The 19,988-nt window shown below is 41.3% G+C and overlaps 1 protein-coding gene across 3 annotated transcripts; it reads right to left on the bottom strand.

Annotated features, from left to right (window-relative positions):
• Positions 1 to 8,147: 8,147 nt before the first annotated feature.
• Positions 8,148 to 13,652, bottom strand: LOC119323432 (signal peptide peptidase 1-like). Of its 3 annotated transcripts, none has more exons than XM_037597094.1 (12): positions 13,593 to 13,652; positions 12,780 to 12,925; positions 12,565 to 12,680; positions 12,289 to 12,440; positions 12,101 to 12,186; positions 11,229 to 11,356; positions 11,071 to 11,121; positions 10,043 to 10,129; positions 9,868 to 9,937; positions 8,919 to 9,058; positions 8,725 to 8,802; positions 8,148 to 8,567 (listed from the first exon to the last, which is right to left on the bottom strand). In XM_037597094.1, exons 2-12 carry the CDS (start codon positions 12,817 to 12,819, stop codon positions 8,490 to 8,492), a joined length of 1,026 nt encoding a protein of 341 aa, XP_037452991.1. In that variant the 5' UTR covers positions 12,820 to 12,925; positions 13,593 to 13,652; the 3' UTR covers positions 8,148 to 8,489. The 3 variants fall into 3 exon arrangements, with proteins under 3 accessions (XP_037452991.1, XP_037452990.1, XP_037452992.1); XM_037597093.1 differs by lacking the exon at positions 13,593 to 13,652 and adding an exon at positions 13,145 to 13,309; XM_037597095.1 differs by lacking the exon at positions 13,593 to 13,652 and adding an exon at positions 13,145 to 13,309 and having other exon boundaries at positions 12,780 to 12,922.
• Positions 13,653 to 19,988: the final 6,336 nt, after the last annotated feature.

Genomic DNA, 19,988 nt, shown 5'->3' with positions numbered 1-19,988 from the left:
ATAGTGTTGAAACAAAAAGATGCAAAGTTGATAATGATAGTGCAACTTATTTGTGGCACTGCCGTTTAGGTCATATCGGTGTAAAGCGCATGAAGAAACTCCATACTGATGGGCTTTTGGAATCACTTGATTATGAATCACTTGGTACTTGCGAACCGTGCCTTATGGGCAAGATGACTAAAACGCCGTTCTCCGGTACTATGGAGAGAGCAACAGATTTGTTGGAAATCATACATATAGATGTATGTGGTCCAATGAATGTTGAGGCTCGTGGCGGATATCGTTATTTTCTCACCTTCACAGATGATCTAAGCAGATATGGGTATATCTACTTAATGAAACACAAGTCTGAAACATTTGAAAAGTTCAAAGAATTTCAGAGTGAAGTGGAAAATCATCGTAACAAGAAAATAAAGTTTCTACGATCTGATCGTGGAGGAGAATATTTGAGTTACGAGTTTGGTCTACACTTGAAACAATGCGGGATAGTCTCGCAACTCACGCCACCTAGAACACCACAACGAAATGGTGTGTCCGAACATCGTAATCGTACTTTACTTGATATGGTACGATCTATGATGTCTCTTACTGATTTACCGCTATCGTTTTGGGGTTATGCTTTAGAGACGGCCGCATTCACGTTAAATAGGGCACCATCAAAATCCGTTGAGATGACGCCTTATGAACTGTGGTTTGGCAAGAAACCAAAGTTGTCGTTTCTTAAAGTTTGGGGCTGCGATGCTTATGTGAAGAAACTTCAACCATATAAGCTCGAACCCAAATCGGAGAAATGTGTCTTCATAGGATACCCAAAGGAGACTATTGGGTACACCTTTTATCACAGATCTGAGGGCAAGATTTTCGTTGCTAAATTCGGATCATTTCTAGAGAAGGAGTTTCTCTCGAAAGAAGTGAGTGGGAGGAAAGTAGAACTTGATGAGATAACTGTATCTACTCCCTTATTAGAAAGTAGTTCATCACAAGAACCGGTTCCTGTGACAACTACACCAATCAGTGAGGAAGCTAATGATATTGATCATGAAACTTCAGATCAAGTTTCTACAGAACCTCATAGGTCTACCAGAGTAAGATCCGCACCAGAGTGGTACGGTAATCCTATTCTGGAAGTCATGTTACTTGACCATGATGAACCTACGAACTATGAGGAAGCGATGATGAGCCCAGATTCCGCAAAATGGCTAGAGGCCATGAAATCTGAGATGGGATCCATGTATGAAAACAAAGTATGGACTTTGGTTGACTTGCCCGATGATCGGCAAGCTATTGAGAATAAATGGATTTTTAAGAAGAAGACTGACGCTGATGGTAATGTAACTGTCTATAAAGCTCGACTTGTGGCGAAAGGTTTTCGACAAGTTCAAGGGGTTGACTACGATGAGACTTTCTCACCCGTAGCGATGCTTAAATCTGTCCGAATCATGTTAGCCATTGCTGCATTTCATGATTATGAAATTTGGCAAATGGATATCAAGACTGCATTCTTGAATGGATTTCTAGAAGAAGAGTTGTATATGATGCAGCCGGAAGGTTTTGTTGATCCAAAAGGTGCTAACAAAGTGCGCAAGCTCCAGCGTTCCATTTATGGACTGGTGCAAGCATCTCGGAGTTGGAATAAACGCTTTGATAGTGTGATCAAAGCATATGGTTTTATACAGACTTTTGGAGAAGCCTGTATTTACAAAAAAGTGAGTGGGAGCTCTGTAGCATTTCTAGTTTTATATGTAGATGACATATTGTTAATTGGAAATAATATAGAATTTCTGGATAGCATAAAGGGATACTTGAATAAAAGTTTTTCAATGAAAGACCTCGGTGAAGCTACTTATATATTGGGCATCAAGATCTATAGAGATAGATCAAGACGCTTAATTGGACTTTCACTAAGCACTTACCTTGACAAAATTTTGAAAAAGTTCAAAATGGATCAGGCAAAGAAAGGATTCTTGCCTGTGCTACAAGGTGTGAAGTTGAGTCAAACTCAATGCCTGACCACAGCAGAAGATAGAGAGAAAATGAAAGATGTTCCCTATGCTTCAGCCATAGGCTCTATCATGTATGCAATGCTGTGTACCAGACCTGACGTATGCTTAGCAATAAGCTTGGCAGGAAGGTACCAAAGTAATCCAGGAGTGGATCACTGGACAGCGGTCAAGAACATCCTGAAATACCTGAAAAGGACTAAGGATATGTTTCTCGTATATGGAGGTGACAAAGAGCTAGTCGTAAAAGGTTACGTCGATGCAAGCTTTGACACTGATCCGGACGATTCTAAATCGCAAACCGGATACGTGTTTATATTAAACGGTGGAGCTGTAAGTTGGTGCAGTTCTAAACAAAGCGTCGTGGCGGGATCTACATGTGAAGCGGAGTACATAGCTGCTTCTGAAGCAGCGAATGAAGGAGTCTGGATGAAGGAGTTCATTTCCGATCTAGGTGTCATACCTAGTGCATCGGGACCAATGAAGATCTTCTGTGATAATACCGGTGCAATTGCCTTGGCAAAGGAATCCAGATTTCACAAGAGGACCAAGCACATCAAGAGACGCTTCAATTCCATTCGGGACCAAGTCCAAGTGGGAGACATAGAGATTTGCAAGATACATACGGATCTGAATGTTGCAGACCCGTTGACTAAGCCTCTCTCACGAGCAAAACATGATCAGCACCAAGAATCCATGGGTGTTAGAATCATTACTATGTAATCTAGATTATTGACTCTAGTGCAAGTGGGAGACTGAAGGAAATATGCCCTAAAGGGAATAATAAAGTTATTATTTATTTCCTCATATCATGATAAATGTTTATTATTCATGCTAGAATTGTATTAACTGGAAACATGATACATGTGTGAATACATAGACAAACATATAGTCACTAGTATGCCTCTACTTGACTAGCTCATTAATCAAAGATGGTTATGTTTCCTAACCATAGACATGTGTTGTCATTTGATTAATGGGATCACATAATTAGGAGAATGATGTGATTGACATGACCCATCCCGTTAGCTTAGCACATGATCGTTTAGTATTCTTCTATTGCTTTCTTCATGACTTATACATGTTCCTGTAACTATGAGAATTATGCAACTCCCGTTTACCGGAGGAACACTTTGGGTACTACCAAACGTCACAACGTAACTGGGTGATTATAAAGGAGTACTACAGGTGTCTCCGAAGGTACATGTTGAGTTGGCGTATTTCGAGATTAGGTTTTGTCACTCCGATTGTCGGAGAGGTATCTCTGGGCCCTCTCGGTAATACTCATCACTTAAGCCTTGCAAGCATTATAACTAATGAGTTAGTTATGAGATGACGTATTACAGAACGAGTAAAGAGACTTGCCGGTAACGAGATTGAACTAGGTATTGGATACCGACGATCAAATCTCGGGCAAGTAACATACCGATGACAAAGGGAACAACGTATGTTGTTATGGGGTTTGACCGATAAAGATCTTCGTAGAATATGTAGGAACCAATATGGGCATCCAGGTCCCGCTATTGGTTATTGACCGAGAATGGTTTTAGGTCATGTCTACATAGTTCTCGAACCCGTAGGGTCCGCACGCTTAACGTTTCGATGATAGTTTTATTATGAGTTTATAAGTTTTGATGTACCGAAATATGTTCGGAGTCCCGGATGTGATCACGGACATGACGAGGAGTCTCGAATGGTCGAGACCTAAAGATTGATATATTGGAAGCCTATGTTTGGACATCAGAATAGTTCCGGGTGAAATCGGCATTTTACCGGAGTACCGGGAGGTTACCGGAACCCCCCCGGGGGTTAATGGGCCTACATGGGCCACGAGGGAGAAGAGGGAAGGAGCCAGGAGGGGGCCGCGCGCCCCTCCCCCTCCTAGTCCGAATAGGACAAGGGAAGGGGGGCGGCGCCCCCCCTTTCCTTCCCCTCTTCCTCCTCTTTCCCCCCTTCTCCTACTCCTACTTGGAAAGAGGGAGTCCTACTCCCGGTGGGAGTAGGACTCCCCCCGTTGGCGCACCCTCTAGGCCGGCCGCCTCCTCCCCCTGGCTCCTTTATATACGGGGACGGGGGGGGGGCACCCCAAAGACACACAAGTTGATCTACGGATCGTTCCTTAGCCGTGTGCGGTGCCCCCTTCCACCATATTCCACCTCGGTCAGATCGTCGCGGAGTTTAGGCGAAGCCCTGCGCCGGTAGAACATCATCATCGTCACCACGCCGTCGTGCTGACGGAACTCATCTCCGGAGCCTTTGCTGGATCGGAGGGCCGGAGATCGTCATCGAGCTGAACATGTGCTGAACTCGGAGGCCCCGTACGTTCGGTGCTTGGATCGGTCGGATCGTGAAGACGTACGACTACATCAACCGCGTTGTGCTAACGCTTCCGCTTACGGTCTACGAGGGTACGTGGACGAACACTCTCCCCTCTCGTTGCTATATCATCACCATGATCTTGCGTGTGCGTAGGAAATTTTTTGAAACTACTACGTTCCCCAACATTTATTCCATACTATTACAATATGTTTGAATGAACTTGGCTCAAGTTATCGGTGAATGATTCCTAAAAATATTTTTGCTCATTCTCAACGTCCACATCTTCCTGTAAATTAAAAAAATATAGACAAATAATTAGCCATGCGTTACTTGAGATACTTGAGATCTCACAAACACATGACAGAGGAGGAGAAATTACTTGCGAGGACATTCAACTCTGTCAAACACACGAGGAAGAAAACTATTTATGACATATTTTTATACTAAACTTTTATACCTCTTTAAATTTGTTTTTCTAATACAGTAGTCGTATGATGAGTATATTTCTTAGCACTTAGCTGGCATAGTTAATCACATAACAATTTATTTATTATTTATCACCAAAAATACAAGAAAGAACATTGTAATGAATAAATAAGAGTATTTTATATAGTCAACCTACAGTCGCATATAAGATGGACAAAAGGGAGAAATTTGGCATCATTTGGTGTATAGCTATAGTATATATTACTGGAAAACGTTTGTCTACTAAATTTAAATTTTGTGCTGTAGAATATCTCCTTGAATTAAGTTTAGACAAATGCATAAGTTATATTGTGTATACATATATAAACTTGTGTGTTTGTGTGTGTATTATATATATTTTAATGTTACTCCGTATTAAATATCTTGTTAGAGATCTTTAAAGCGTGCACTCTAATTAATATCATAATAATGGTTTCTAGTTATTATTAGGTAAACATATTGGTGGAATCTTCTACAGTATAAATTGAACCATTGACAGATGTGTTTTCAAACATACGATTTGGTTATTTGATATGGTCATTTGGAACGTGCTTGATTTGATTTGGTGTGTACAAGACCTCCTGCCAATTTTTAAATTAAAAGGTTGTGCACAAAATTCAACATAGAAATCTAGTTAACACGGTTAAAACTTGCGAGTGTAGAGAGACTAGCAGTCTGACTAAACTCACCACCACCGAGCATATTGGTTTGTTCATATTGTACACGCTATTTGGCCTGTAGTCTGCACTTCTCATGCAAATTTGGCCTTTTTTCATGTATTCAATAATCTTATATGGAGTACTCCTTTCCGTCCATTTTACTCCCCATATAAGATTTGTCTGAACTCAAACTTCTTAAAGTTTGACCATAATTATATGAAAACATCAACAATACCAAAGTTATATAATACTCCCTCCATTCCCTTATACAAGGCCACAAACACATATTACAGGTACCAAGGTAAAATTTAATGATTGCTTTGTAATCTAACTTTTCTTCTTGTTAATCGGGATCATTAATACGCTCGCATGCATGTAAGGAAGGAATGAGAAGAAAGTAGCACAGTGTAATTATGACCACATGCATGCAAGTGTTAGACAAGTTGCTATTACGAGAAAACATCGTTAATTCTTACCTCGATTACTGTTAGTAGCCTTGTATAGATGCAAAATGTATTTTTCATAGTGGTCTTGTATAAGGGAATGAAGGGAGTATGAAAATTAAATTTGTGACACATCTAATAATATTGGATTCGTGTTGTGAATGTTGCCATTTTTTCTATAAAGTTGGTCAAACTTTACGAAGTTTATCTTCAGACAAATCTTACATGCGAGTAAAAAAGGACAGGAGGGATTATAGTTTTTTTTTGAGGAACAAGAGGGATTATAGTAGTTATTATTCTTATTTAGTAGTATAATTGAGGCCCACCTCATCTCAGAGCCCAGGGTGGTCGTCCTGTTCGATCCTCCTATGGGCCAGTCCTAGAAGCGGTGTGGCTACGGTATAGTGCTTGCATCATTATCACCATTCAGGGTGGTGAACCCCAAGGCGACGATTGTTCTTCTGGTTTGTACTGGGTGGTCACCTATTTTGCCGGCCCATGGGTGGCCCCTGGAGTGGTGTGGATATGGGAGAGCATGCATGACCAACTCTTTTCGCAACCTAAAGATGATGACCGTTCTTCCAGCCGATGCTAGGGTGGAAGACAGCGAGGATCTCATGATGACATAATGAACCAACAGTGGAAGGTTGCAGAGCATATTTCGTACTCCCTCCGTTTGGAATTAGTTGTCACGAAAATGAATATATCTAGACGTATTTTAGTTTTAGATACATCCATTTCCAAGACAAGTAATTCCGAACGGAGGAAGTACAATACAGTACAGAGTGTTTGTTTTTAGTTGTTGAGTTTGAAGTAGCGGATGAGTACATGTAGTCGTGGGCTAACCATAAGAAAATATCTTGTGGGCTATTGTTTCAAGGCTCACGAGTAGATGTAGTATAATGTACATAATTTCATGGACTGGGCTGGCCATGGCTCATTCGGCCTTACTATAGGTCCACCAGTGGGTATAGTGACAGTCGAAATCACTAATTAAGAAGTACCCCTTGCAAAGGTCACTTCATCTTTCAAGGTTCCGACAAGTGGCACAACATGGGTGTTTTCCCTTTTCTATAGATTCAATTATTTAAAATGTTTTATCTCTTAAACCGTATGATCAAATCCCTATCCGTTTTTGCTATTGAATTTCTCGCGTCGAGATATACGAAAGTAGATCCTCGTTAATAGGTTTTGGTGAAGTTTTTTTCACGAAAAAACCGAGCTGAGAGCATGGTTTTCCCCAGTTATTTTCCATTTTCGAAGAGGATCTGCTCGCGGAAGCAAATATGTGTCTCCACGCATATAAATATGTGCTTATCACGGAAGCAAAAAAAAAACATGTTTTTTCTTTCTTTTTTGTGCCTCTCGCAGAAGCAAACATGTGATTCCACTAGAAGCAAATTTGTGCCTCTTGTGGAAGCAATAAGAAATTTTTTTCTTTTTCCTTTTGACATGATCTTCTCGCGAAAGTAAATATGTGTCTTCACGAGAATCCAATCTATGCCTCTTACGGAAGTAGAAAAACACTTTTTTCCCTTTCCGAGAACCACAATGGTGCGCCTCGCGGAAGCAAATCTGTGCATCCACAAGAAGCAAATATGTGCCTCTCACAAAAGGAAAAAAAATGTATTTCGTGCAAAATTTGTTTCTTTGAAATTTTTATTGGGTCCAAAAGCTAGGGAAAACCAGCAAAAAACCTGAAAAAAATCATTTAAATTAAAAAAACATATAGAAAAATAATAATAATATCCCGAGGGAACGCTCAGTATGCGACACATGGTGGTGGCGGCTGAGAGCATGCTCTGCCCACCCAAAATAACCCTTGCATGAGCCACACAAGGAGTACTCGTTTGTTAGTTGCTCACGGGAGAGTTTATAGAATATTTGCAAACCCATACGTTCATTTTTTAGAGTTTGAGAAAACGACACACATTTGACGTGACTTTTATCGAATGGCACACTTTTCTTTGCCTTTAAATGGCATGTCATAAGCATGTCAAATCCAACTCTCTATTTTTAGGTCTGGGCCCACCTGTCATTCTACTTTGGACAACTTTGCCCTCCGTTCTTTTCATCCACGCTATGCTTGCTCTCATCTGGTTCGGTAAGATCGACCAAAAGCACGCGCGGGAAAGGCAGAAATGCCAGCGACTTTGGCAGTGAACCGTTCACGAGTCAGATTCGCTTCACAGCACGACATGCTTTGGCAGACAAATCTGCCCTTGATACAGCCCAAGTTTACTAATGATGATCCAACTGGAATCTAGAAAATGTCACCGAATATAATGCTATAATAAGGTCCATACAATTCCTTGATGCCACCATCACGAACAAGTCGGTGTGAGAAAACAGAAAGCTGGAAGGCAGCAGGTAAAACCATGTACTCATGTCCATGTCACTGAACTGGATGCTGTTGCAAGTCCCATAGCAACTAAGGTCTCATTTACCATGTTCTACAACCAAACAGACATCAATTTTCTTAAAAAAAGAGGTTCTATGATGTGAATGGATTTCTCAGTTCTTGAGATCATCCGGTCTATTGAAACTCCTCCTTTGGCTGTCTTCCCCTAACTAAAAAGACCTGAGCGCTGCTAGATCGAGCGCTAGTCCGCCTTTTTGCTCTCATGATCGGGATCTCCACCTTCCTTATCATCAGCCTGCGCCTCGGTGAACTCCAGCAGCTGGCAATGTAAAACAGTCAGAGACAGACAAGCCTCGCAGTTTTGACAGTGAATTATAGCTATGATATGATCAGAAACAAGCTGAAACAAAGAAGAACATGGGACATGAGGAAACGAAAAAAATAATATCTGATCAGAGGTGAACAAGCGTAATTACCGGCTTTACTTCTCCGTTCCATAGACAGTGCGCAGCGATGAAACCAATCACGCCAGGAACGATGTATAACAGAGCAGGCTGCATACCATCAGAAATAGAAGGAAGAGGAAACAAAATAGGTAATAATATTCCAGAGACTAGGGGATATAGAGAACGACAAGATCAGAAGATATATTAATAGAAATAGAACTGACCTGCGCGGCTCGGAACCAGTTCATCACAACTATTGTTACTGTTAAACCCGCTGTGTATCCCAGAAACGCGCTGTTGAAGTAACCGCGGCTCTTGATCCCTCGCGAGACGTCGAATCGCAGGGCGAGCGCGACAAAGATGCCTGCAATCAGAATTATATAAATATATGGATGTACATGGGAGCTCTGCATGCGTTTTCAGTATTGAAAAATAGAGAAGAGAACTGCTTAGGGAAAATATTTGATTTGTCGCATCAAAAACCTCTTCCTGTTTTGGTTATACTGAACATGTATGATTCTAATGCATCATTTCAACAAAGCATTTTAACCAACCAAATTTGATTTAATCTAGTTATTGGGGTCAACAAAAATCAAGCATCCATTGTAAGTTTGTAACTGAAAGACAGTGTACATGGTCATTATACAGTATATAGTAGTTTCAAGCTAATTCTGACATTTTTTTCATGAAACTGGTCGTAGTCCAATCATAATTACTTTCTGCTGTTACTGCATACCTACAATCCTGATATCATGCCTGGAGCATATATTGGTAGTATTGGCAACGAATGACACAGGAGTGAATGCACTAAGATGATGAAAAATTAGTTTTTTTGTAACTGCTAATTGCAGTGAACATGGAACCGGTCATGTGGTGGAACTACAACAGCCTAGCATGTCACCAAAGTCTGAACAGGTAATTGTTGCTTTCCTGTTTTCAAGAAAAATACAGAATCTCCTATCCACAACAATAAAATAAAACATCCCTTACATCAACAACAACCCTGTTGTTATAGCAGTTAGACTAGCAGCTCACCATGGATCAGTAGAACATAGTTGTCACTCATAATGTGGCAGGCATTACTATTAAACCACAAACCAGAAAAGCAAATCCAGCATCACTCAAGTATCACTACAATATGAGACAAAACTGGTCAACATGTTTATCACTAACCTGGTATTACGATATCACCAAGGCCAAGCATAGAGAATGGACGTGCAGCATCTGCAGTGGGAAATAGAAGCTACAAATAGAAGGAGGAAAAAACAGATGAACTAAAGTATTTGTAATAAAATGGAACAATGTCAGAGATAAAAGAAGATTGAATACACTGAGTGAAAACACAAACCTTTATTGGGGCATCAAATGATTTAGCAACACTGACCATAACTGGAGTGAAGAAAACCCAGAAGATGTCATAGAAAAAAAGTCCAGCCTGAAATTGATGAGGAATTGAGCAGCCATTACAAAACAATACTAAGAAATAATAAGAGAAGGATTCAGTGACAGTATATGGCACTGCAGCAACAGGACTGATGAAATGACTGAAGCTAACATTTTTATAAGGCATGCACAAGCAAAAATTGGAAAAGCTGTGGATATCAGTAAGGTAGTAAACAAGTTGAACTTTCGAAATTACCCAATTCACGAGATAGTAGGATAGGATCACAGTTCAATACTACTTGCCAGATGATGTGTACAGCGCAGACTACATACTAGAAAAGGCAATCGTGGATAGTTAGCTTTCCAATACCATACCAACAGTGGGAACCGATTTTGCTTAAGTACGGAACTGAAATCAAGAAAATCATGAAAACAAGGACAAGAAAACTATCTGCTATGCATTTAGTGAGTTACTAGAACATTTGTTAATAATTGTATAAAGAGAAGAGGGACGCAATATGATGATAAGTCCAATCACTAGAGATGCAAACTGCAGATCGCGAATACAGTCAGCAAGCACTGCATAACATTGCTTTCCTAGAAAGACGGCCAGACTGCTCTTTCCATAGCCAAAAGAAAGGCTAGCTAAAATTCTAGAATATCAGCCACTTCAAATCATATCTATCCTACATACATGTCATGCTAATTTAGTTGAATTGTATTTATTGTGCTCCCTCTGATCCATATTACTTGTTGCTCAAATGGATGTATCTAGACATATTTCAGTGCTAGCTACATCCGTTTGAGCGACAACTAATATGGATCGGAGGGAGTACATATATGTCATGCTCCACAAAGTAAGGATTATGATAGCAAAGATGTGAGAAAGAGAAAATATGTAGTTCGCTGAAATAATGAAAGAGGTTTGCAAGAATGGCAGAAAATAGGAATGTATAAGTTTCAACTCTTTACAAACTTTGAGTGAACTCATACCAAGAGAATACCGCCAGTTTTGAATGATCCTAGTGATAGCATCTCAATACCCTGCAAGATAAAAACAGGGAGGAAAACATATCATGTTTATGAAGACTTCAGCCCATAATTATTCTAGCAATGCATATTAACCTTAAGCTCTAGCAGTAATAACAGACCTGAATACAGAATGCAACTCCCAAAACATTGTTGGCTAGCCAATGCTTCTTCATGGCATACCATACACAGAAGAAAAATCCTGGGATTGAAGCAACAACTTGAGACTTGGTAAACTCCACCGAGAGCGCTGAAATATGAAGCTAATGGGCATAAATCATCATCAAGACTGAAGAGTCAAGCTTATAAAGGGGAATAGCATGATAAAATTCTAAACTTGTAGTACCATCAAGAAGTCGCAATTGTTTGTGTTTTTCAGATGGTAAGGCTGAAGTTAATGATAACTCCAGGTAAAACTCATATTATTGCAAAAAAGCAACAAAAGCATCGCAAATCTTGGCAAATTTAACCATAATCCAGTACACCAAGAAAAATGACACGCCATATCAATTGAAACATTGTCACAAAAACATATGTTTACATGCCAGTAAATTACCCCAGTTTTTTGCAGAGCAACTGAGCAATCTCATGTTGCCAGAATACAGTACAGACAGTTTGCCAGTTCCCCCCTAAAATGAACTACTGGTGTACAAAGGCAGCAGTGCTGAATTTTATTGAAGCCTGTTCAAGTTATGACAAATCAATAGTTGGGTATTTGGACTCTTGGTTAGCACATTACGACTTGACAGTGTATATATAGCAACTTAGAAATACTCCCTCCGTAAACTAATATAAGAGCGTTTAGATCACTAAAATAGTGATCTAAACGCTCTTATATTAGTTTACAGAGGGAGTACTAGAGATGAAACAGAATATAAAGTCCGTGAGTATATCAAACTAGTAATAGGAATTTTGCAGTATAATCTGGCATGAGCTTCAGGATGTAGAGCATAAAGCAAGTGAGCAGCAAACAAAATGAAGGCGGGGTTCATACAGTGGAAATACGGAGCACGCCAAACGATGGCATTATCATTCCACCCTTCTGGGAGAAAACGCTTTATGGAAGGAAGCAGCGTTGCGCTGGATAATCAAGCAGGGCAACACAAATGTTTGTAAGTTCACATTTACACTTCTAAGTATTTACATCTGTGGAAAAACCCTTGGGAGAAACGTTGTTATTACCAGAGAGCGGCGATGCCAAGAACGAAAAAGTAGGCGGTGAGAACAGCATTGACCAGGTCCTTGGAGAGGAACTTGAACAGCAGGAACAGAGACAGAAGCATAGCACTCCCCACCAAAGGGTACCGCATCGCGTGCTCCTTGGACATCGTCTCCTGCATAAGAAGAAACGGAAAGAGTTAGTAATAAGTTGAGCAGAGCCATATGCAAGAATTTAGTGTCAGCCTAGGTTAACAACTTATAGCATTGACATAATAGATAGAGGGAAATGTTGCTCACAGAGGGTGGAGTCGCCTTGACTGAGCGGTAACAGCCCACATAGACAGTAAGACACGCTGTGAGTATCACATTCAGGTTCGGGTTCACGTTGATCACCAGCGGCGCCAAGCTCAAAGCTGCACAATGTCATCAAACACATGAATGAGGACTACAAACGAACTAGCAAATCAGGCGACAGGCAGGTTGATAACTGGATTGTCAACAAATGAACATACCAGCAAGGGCCAAGTTCGCAGCACGCTCATGTGTCCTCATCGTCGTTGCGGCACCACCAGGGAAGATCAGCTGGGAGATTTTTGTGACCCCTTTATTGCCAAAGATAGCACAGGTGCTTCAGTCAAGACAGAGTGCCCTGTTCCTGCTGGAAAAGGGTGAGCAAACATCGATGAATCAGAAATTCGGAAGCAAAATTCCAGCTTGGTAGCACACTAGGATGAAGATCACCGTCTACTACGCCTACCTAATTAAGCTTCCTAACAAATTATAACGAAAAGATCTCAGATCACCGTCGTCGGATGGTCCGACACTCGTGAACTAGAAATAGAAACCAAGAAGTGATTTCGGGCTTAGTAACGCCCACCGTGAAGCGACGGCCCTGCCGACGGGGATGGAGATCGGCCGAGATCTGTGTCAGACGACGGGAGATCTAGGGGAACCGCCGGTCCGATGGACGGCGGAGGAGTGGTTCCGACGGCGCCGGCGTCACGGGGTGAATCCGGGGGCGGACGGTTTGCTTCACGGGTGACTCGTGAGGAAGACACTAGAGGGGAGCAAGCACGTTGTACTACTACTAGTAGCCCCACCCGCGATTTGAGATGGGCTCCCACGTCGAATCCTAGCCGTCAGTTCCCACGCAGCGACGGTCAGATCGCCGCCCAAACCACCAACAAAAACCGTCCCCAAAATCCATCTACCACGGCACATACTTGGTATGGGGATTTCAATTTCAGAGCGTTTAGGCAGAAAATCGATGCCGTAGAAGGGAAGGAGGATGTCGAAATGGACGAAGATCTCGGGTATCCGCGTACCTAGATGGGATGCATCTTCTGGTATCCACCGCAAATGGCAGTCTCGTTCGTGGAGCTTCGCCGATTGTTCTATCTCCTTCCTACTGGTTTGTGATGTTATAGTCGGTTGATGTATCTTGTTTCTATCTCTATCTTTGTACTTAATTTTTTGTATTTTATTGGTATTTATCATGTAATAAATGTGAGCTTCTTTTCCATATATGCGGTATCCATTTATTTATTCCCCGTATTCAAAATGGCTGATCTTTCTTATCTTTTGAGCACTACCTATATTCATATCTAATTACAAAAATTAGATAGCATTTATTGCGTAGTAATAAATTTTCCCATAGTTTTCTCACCTTTGTACTTCACGAGTATAAATCACTTAACCGGAATCAAGGAAATTCGGGTTATACGTATGACGCTTTAGAAGAACAGCCATTTTGCAAACAACATTGTTATGACATTGGACTAAAGACTAAGGCTGTGTTCAGTAGCCCTCCACTCCTCCATTCAGGAGCGGAGCGGGTGGAGTACCATATTAGCAGCTCCTCAAATTAACACTGCATGTTGCTCCGCTCCGGAGCGGAGTTGGAGAGCGGGAGGGAGTCCGAACAGGCCCTAAAACGGCAATAACCATAGAAATCGAGATAATTTTTTTTTTACGTTTCTTTTGTTTGTGGGAATTTATTTTTGTTTCTTTGGTCTCTTTGGAAAAAGGAGCTATTATAAATCATCGAAAATGTTATTTGGCTGACATTCCCTGGTAGGGGATGGCAAACAAACGCATTTTGCTGACAACTGGGATAGAAGAAAATACCTTCCTCCGAAGAACTATTATGTTGTTATGAAGAAAGTGCCAGCAAAAATGTTCAAAAATGCAACCCATCCCAGCAAACGTTTGCTGGCTATAGACGTCCTAAATCACTACACACACTCTTCCAACAACAGAAAACAACTCTTCTACATTCAACTTTATAGTAGTTGTCAAAAAAAAACATTATAGTACTTGCAAATAAGATATGTTGCAGCAACAGAGTAAACATTTTGAGAGACAGTTAGGATACTTACATTTGGTGTCCATAATCAACCATGGCAAAACTATTGATAATTGCATTATTGGACGCCAAGTTGGCACGCTATTGTCTTTCTAGTCATTTTCCTTTACGCTAGACCACATCTCATTTGTGAAAGGTATATCAGTTTTGTCAATATTCAAACCCACAACCCCTCAACCCTACGATCCCAAAGTTTGGCGCACACTAACGAGAATCGAATCAAACTCTATATCATTCTTGAAGCTGGAGAACAACCAACCATTGGATTACTTTCCTTACTTTTACTTTGTACCACGTACAGCCTTTCCAAGCCAAATTATTTTGTGCTGCATTCTTGCAAAGCCAAATTATACATCCTTGCCAAGCCAATCGAAACAAACACTGTATCAATTTTAAGTTTATCAATATTTATCGTACACACAACCATCAGGCCTGGCCATGCCGTGGGCCACAGCTGGCATTCGACAGCGTGTTTCTCTTATACTGCAAGAGACACAACTAATTGGTGGCTCAGCCGGATTCGCAGAGTCCGACAAACTCCATCGTGAATGAGCAGATTGAACATGTAGCGTACCGAGTCACTGCTGGCGAGTTGCCAACTAGAGGCACTGTCACATGCATCATTGCCGGCAAGGTCAATTGCAAGAATGGTGAAGGGGCCAGAGTTGCTTGATCTTGCGCATGTTACTGACGCCTCCTATCCCCACATGATTTTTCAACTCCCTTGTTCTTTTGTTGCAAAACAATTCCATTGTTTTATGTGAATGGGAGTAGTAAGCTAGCTGCTACCAACAAGCTGGAACAAAGTGAAACAACGTAACGTGATATCTACTCTGGTGAAGTTGTAGCCTTATTTATAAGGCAAAAGTATTGTTAATGCAAGTGAATCGGTGGAGCACTTTTTTTTTTGCATATGTTCAGTGCCATTGAGCTAGGACACGCATTTTAAATTGCGCCAGCTAGTTCGCCTTCAAAGCTTGAGCTAACACCAAAAAGTTGTCTATGTTGAGTATTTATACTTTACTCCGTTGTTCAAACTGGTGCTGTTCAAACTGGTGCGGGTTACCGGTGAACGAGAAAAACAAAATGTTAGCATTTCTATTTCAGCTACTTTGCCTCCTCAAGTCTTCACTCTTTGAACATGATTTCATTATAATATTGTTCAAAATCCATATGGAAATCAAGAAACAAACTCTTGTGTTAATAGTACCTTATCGGTATTGTCAAGTGAAGCACACATATAACTCTAATTATGATCCATTTTTTCTTGTACATGTTCTGTTAATTATAATCCAACAACTAATTATCATCCCCTCCTTTGCTGGCGGCTGGTGGTCGACTTCGTCATGGTATGATGTTCACCATATCCTTCCCCTAGTTGTGTGACAGTCCGGCTTTCCTTGGTCGTCCCATCCCAGGCCACCGCAGGCTATATGCCTCGGTCTGTGTGGTTCTTCAACTAAAGATTTGGTCATTTCTTGGCCTGATCCGGCATGCCTGCCATTGGATATGAAGCTCCATCACCCACTGGTCAACCACGGTCGCTACTAGTCGGTCGCCTCATCATAGTGTACGGTGCTCCACACCCCTTCTTGGTCATCCTCGGCCATGTCCAGGCTCCCACCATCGGAGCTGGCACTCCTCCTACCCCTCAGTTGTGATCTGGCATGCCCTCCTCCAGTTACCTCGTCCTTCTGGAGTTGGCTGGGGCCGGTTGTTATTTTGGACATGCACAGTCTTCTTACCGAACATTGGCTTCTGCTCCATACCACTAGGTTGATCTCCGCCCTCTAGATCATCATTCCCCTTCTCTGGATGGCTAGATCTTGTACATGATGGCGCGAGTGCTTGGTGGGCTGTGTGACATGCCTATGGTCGTATTCACCCCTGCGCTGGAGCAATGCTCAACATGATTTTACGTCCTTCTTCGTTCTGCACCCATGCTTGTGCAAGTGGCTTTACTTTGGGTTGGTGGTTGATGCCAATATGGAGGGCTTACGCTTCTACTTTCATGGTCGTTCCTCTGAGATGTTGTAACTCCTTCGGTGTATGGCAAATGCTTTCATGCATGCCGGTGGCCCCTGCTTGTTCTTTCTTGGGTTTCTAGCTAGTATTATGTCTAAGTGGTTCACCCTTGTGCAATGAATCATTAGTTCGTTTTTGTTGCTGTTTAGGTTATGTTTTATCTTTCGGGCAGTACCATTTTTGGTGTTGTGTCAGCGACTTATTTGGCATTGTACTTTTCTTTCGATGTAAAATCATCAAATTGCAGCGAGATAAGACCTGGCGCAGAAATCTGAATGAGGAACTTCAAAGTGAAGATACAAAATTCGGTGATGCGCAAACACTAAAGTGATTTGGAAAATATCATGCGTGCACCAATGTTGCAATGCCATATATTTAGGTCTTCCAAATGCCGGGCAGCGCGAGAAATTCAGAGTGAGGCTTTTTAGGTAAACCTGGTAAAGGTCTATGGTCTTCAAATCATAGTTTTAAACTAGACCATAAAGGCGCGCGTTGCCGCGCCCGCCCATCGTTGATGCAATAACAGAGATGCTTTTGAAAATTTATGTTTGTTTTGAACATTGCTTCATGATATGTTCAGGATATGGGTAGGAATGGCAGTCTTTTCCTTTAATTAAAGATGAATGCACAAGTTTGTAATTTATTATTTGTATTTGTCCGAACTGTAATGCTAGTTGAGTGGGTAGTGGGAAGTTAATGATTCAGTTACCATTTTACTTTGCACTTAATTAATACTATAAAACTGTGTCTTGGTTTGCTCTTTATAATGACCTGCTGTAAGCTGCGTGTGGGTTAGTGTCAGACGAAGCAAGATGGATCCATGGCTGCGGTGGCAAGAGGTAACATATTTCACATGATTAAATTATTTGTAACTGTCTTGGTGATTCTGCTTTCACAATTATGTGTACGGGCTAGCCCGAATATACATATAACTTGGGGATTTTTTGCGTCTCTCCGTAGGTAATTTTAGATGAAATTCTTAAGAAGATTGATGGAAGAAGAGCCGAGTATAGTTGCATGAAAGTCGTTATTATTAGCACAAAGAAAATATGTCAGGCAGACTTGACCAGGCCGTTGAACACCGATGTGGATGCTGAGGAAGATGCAGCTATAGCCATGATAGGGAAACTCACTGAATCATATAGGTTTGAGACTGATGATACGAAGGAGGAATTGAAAAAGTGAAATCCTTGTGCTTGAAAATCTGAGAAATCAGCAAGTTGAAGCCACGAAGGTGTTGATGAACAAAGATTATATGTGATTTAGAAACAATTCTGTAGAGAAAACAAAATCATGCATCATGTCCAAAAACTTGACCTCTTTTAATATCATCAGTTAGTTCATCTTGCTTCGTTTTGTCAATGTCAGGCCAGATCTGAACTCAATTTATTTTCGAACAATCAATGTCAGGCCAGATCTGAACTCAATTTATTTTCGAACAATAAACGGCGGTTCTGTTCTAAGCATGTGTAACAATGAACCTATAGATGGGATGTAGCCCTACCACATCATGTGTATGGGTTGTATTGGCCAGGCCTGTAATGGCAGCAATATGCGTAATAATCTAGCATTTTAATTATTTTGCGAGCCTTGGGAGGTAATAGGTGAGCATCAGTGTATTGAATGCCAAATGAAATTCAGGATCACCATGTGGGAATAATATTGAATACTGTAAGGGCATAAGGGAATGATTTAAGTTGGAGATGTAGTGCAAGCCACGCTGCTTGTCATGCATGATAATATCTCTCTTGAATGTATCAGTTGCGAAAAACACCAACAATTAGCAAAGCAATGTCGTCAGACGTAGGTAAATTGTATTGGACATCCGCATCTGATTGTGGACCCAATATTCTAATGGCTATGCACTGGTCAGGTTAGTCCTTTATTCGGTCCCTAGCAATTCTAAACTGTTATCATTACACAAAGCACATATTCTATTTTCACTTTCTTTGTTAGTCTCGTGATCATGGATATACAGTAGGGCAAATTTAGGCTTCTGGCCTGTTGGAGGAATTAATGAGCCTACTTGTCCGCTTATTCTTCCCACCAGAAATCTGCATCACAGTGTCGGCATCTAAAACATCGGTGAACCAAGATTTGATCGACCACAGTAAGTATCTGAAATTACCAGCAAGAGTGCAAAGTCAGATTTAAAAGGAAAAAACAGGTTGCAGAATATTTGTGTAGAGGTCAGTAATCTAGTGAAACCTTCAAGAGTATCGATGAATGGGGTTGTCCATTGGGATCAGATGGTGACCCTTTGCCAAACCATTTTAAATTGGTCCCTTTATTTGATGCGGGCTTTTCCCTTGTGTGTCACACAGAGTAGTGAGGGAAGAATTCATCTCCTGATTTGTATGGCAGTATAGAACACAATTATCAAGGAAACAGAAATCTCGTAAAGTAGCACAAGTAGAGGTGAATTAACACTATTTGTTTTTGGTTCCAATCGAATTGTATATAGTAACCGGTTCATTAATCCTTGTCTGCCTACATTGCGGCAGGACTCCACTTGGTCCGCTAGGGCAATGTAACTGGTACACATCGCTTCCATGGGCTTGTAATCAAAACGTTTAGGCATTTTTACTCTACTTAGGTCCACTACGTGTCATAGACAGATTGTATGAAATCTGAAACAAAGAAAAGGAAAGGAAGCAAACAAAATGGATGTGGCCGGTTGGAGTGAAAATCAAACAAATTCCTATGTAACAACTAAAATCACAGTAATCAAGAAAACATATTAGATGATCAAAAGACAGCCGTATGTAAGAATATATGTGAGCATGATACATGTCCAGAAGCCATGGTTGTAATTGGGTGTAACGCACACACCCTCAAGCAATTTCAACACACAAATCCCAAGGAATGAGGATTGCAAAACTGCAAGGAAGAAATAGGAAGTCACTTCCATAGATACGAAAACATGAAGGAAAATTAGAGGGAGGAAGATGGATAGTCGGCAAGAACAAACCTAGGCAATAGGAATGGCCAAGAGAGACACTGAAGGTAGGAAGGAAGAGATGGCGCAAGGAATAATATATGAAGCAGAATGGGAGATTGGGGTAACGCACCAGGGCAAATTAATCACCATCATCACCCCTGAAACTAATTACCAACATCACCATTATCACAGGAGGTAGACAGTGGACCTTTAACGCCGCAGTTTCAGCTTCGGTTACGGGATGGGAAGGGACGCGCGGTACAGTTGCAAGGCATGGAGAAAGGGTGCAGGAGGAGGGCAGCCGGCGATGGACGCCGACGGCGCGTACGGCCGCTGCAGCCGCCATGGACGAACGTTGCAGGGCACGAAATTGAGAAATAGTGAAGAAGA

This window comes from Triticum dicoccoides, chromosome 6B, assembly GCF_002162155.2.
Source record: "Triticum dicoccoides isolate Atlit2015 ecotype Zavitan chromosome 6B, WEW_v2.0, whole genome shotgun sequence".
NCBI lineage: Eukaryota > Viridiplantae > Streptophyta > Magnoliopsida > Poales > Poaceae > Triticum > Triticum dicoccoides.
This window is presented reverse-complemented; position numbering and strand designations above follow the sequence as displayed.

Excerpts from the sequence above, each read along its gene's own strand:
- LOC119323432 (XM_037597094.1), bottom strand. The coding sequence starts at position 12,819 with ATGAGGACACATGAGCGTGCTGCGAACTTGGCCCTTGCTG. Across the intron at positions 11,357-12,100 it reads GCGTGCTCCGTATTTCCACT|CGCTCTCGGTGGAGTTTACC; the intron begins GTATGAACCCCG and ends TTCATATTTCAG. Across the intron at positions 8,803-8,918 it reads ACTGGTTCCGAGCCGCGCAG|CCTGCTCTGTTATACATCGT; the intron begins GTCAGTTCTATT and ends GATGGTATGCAG.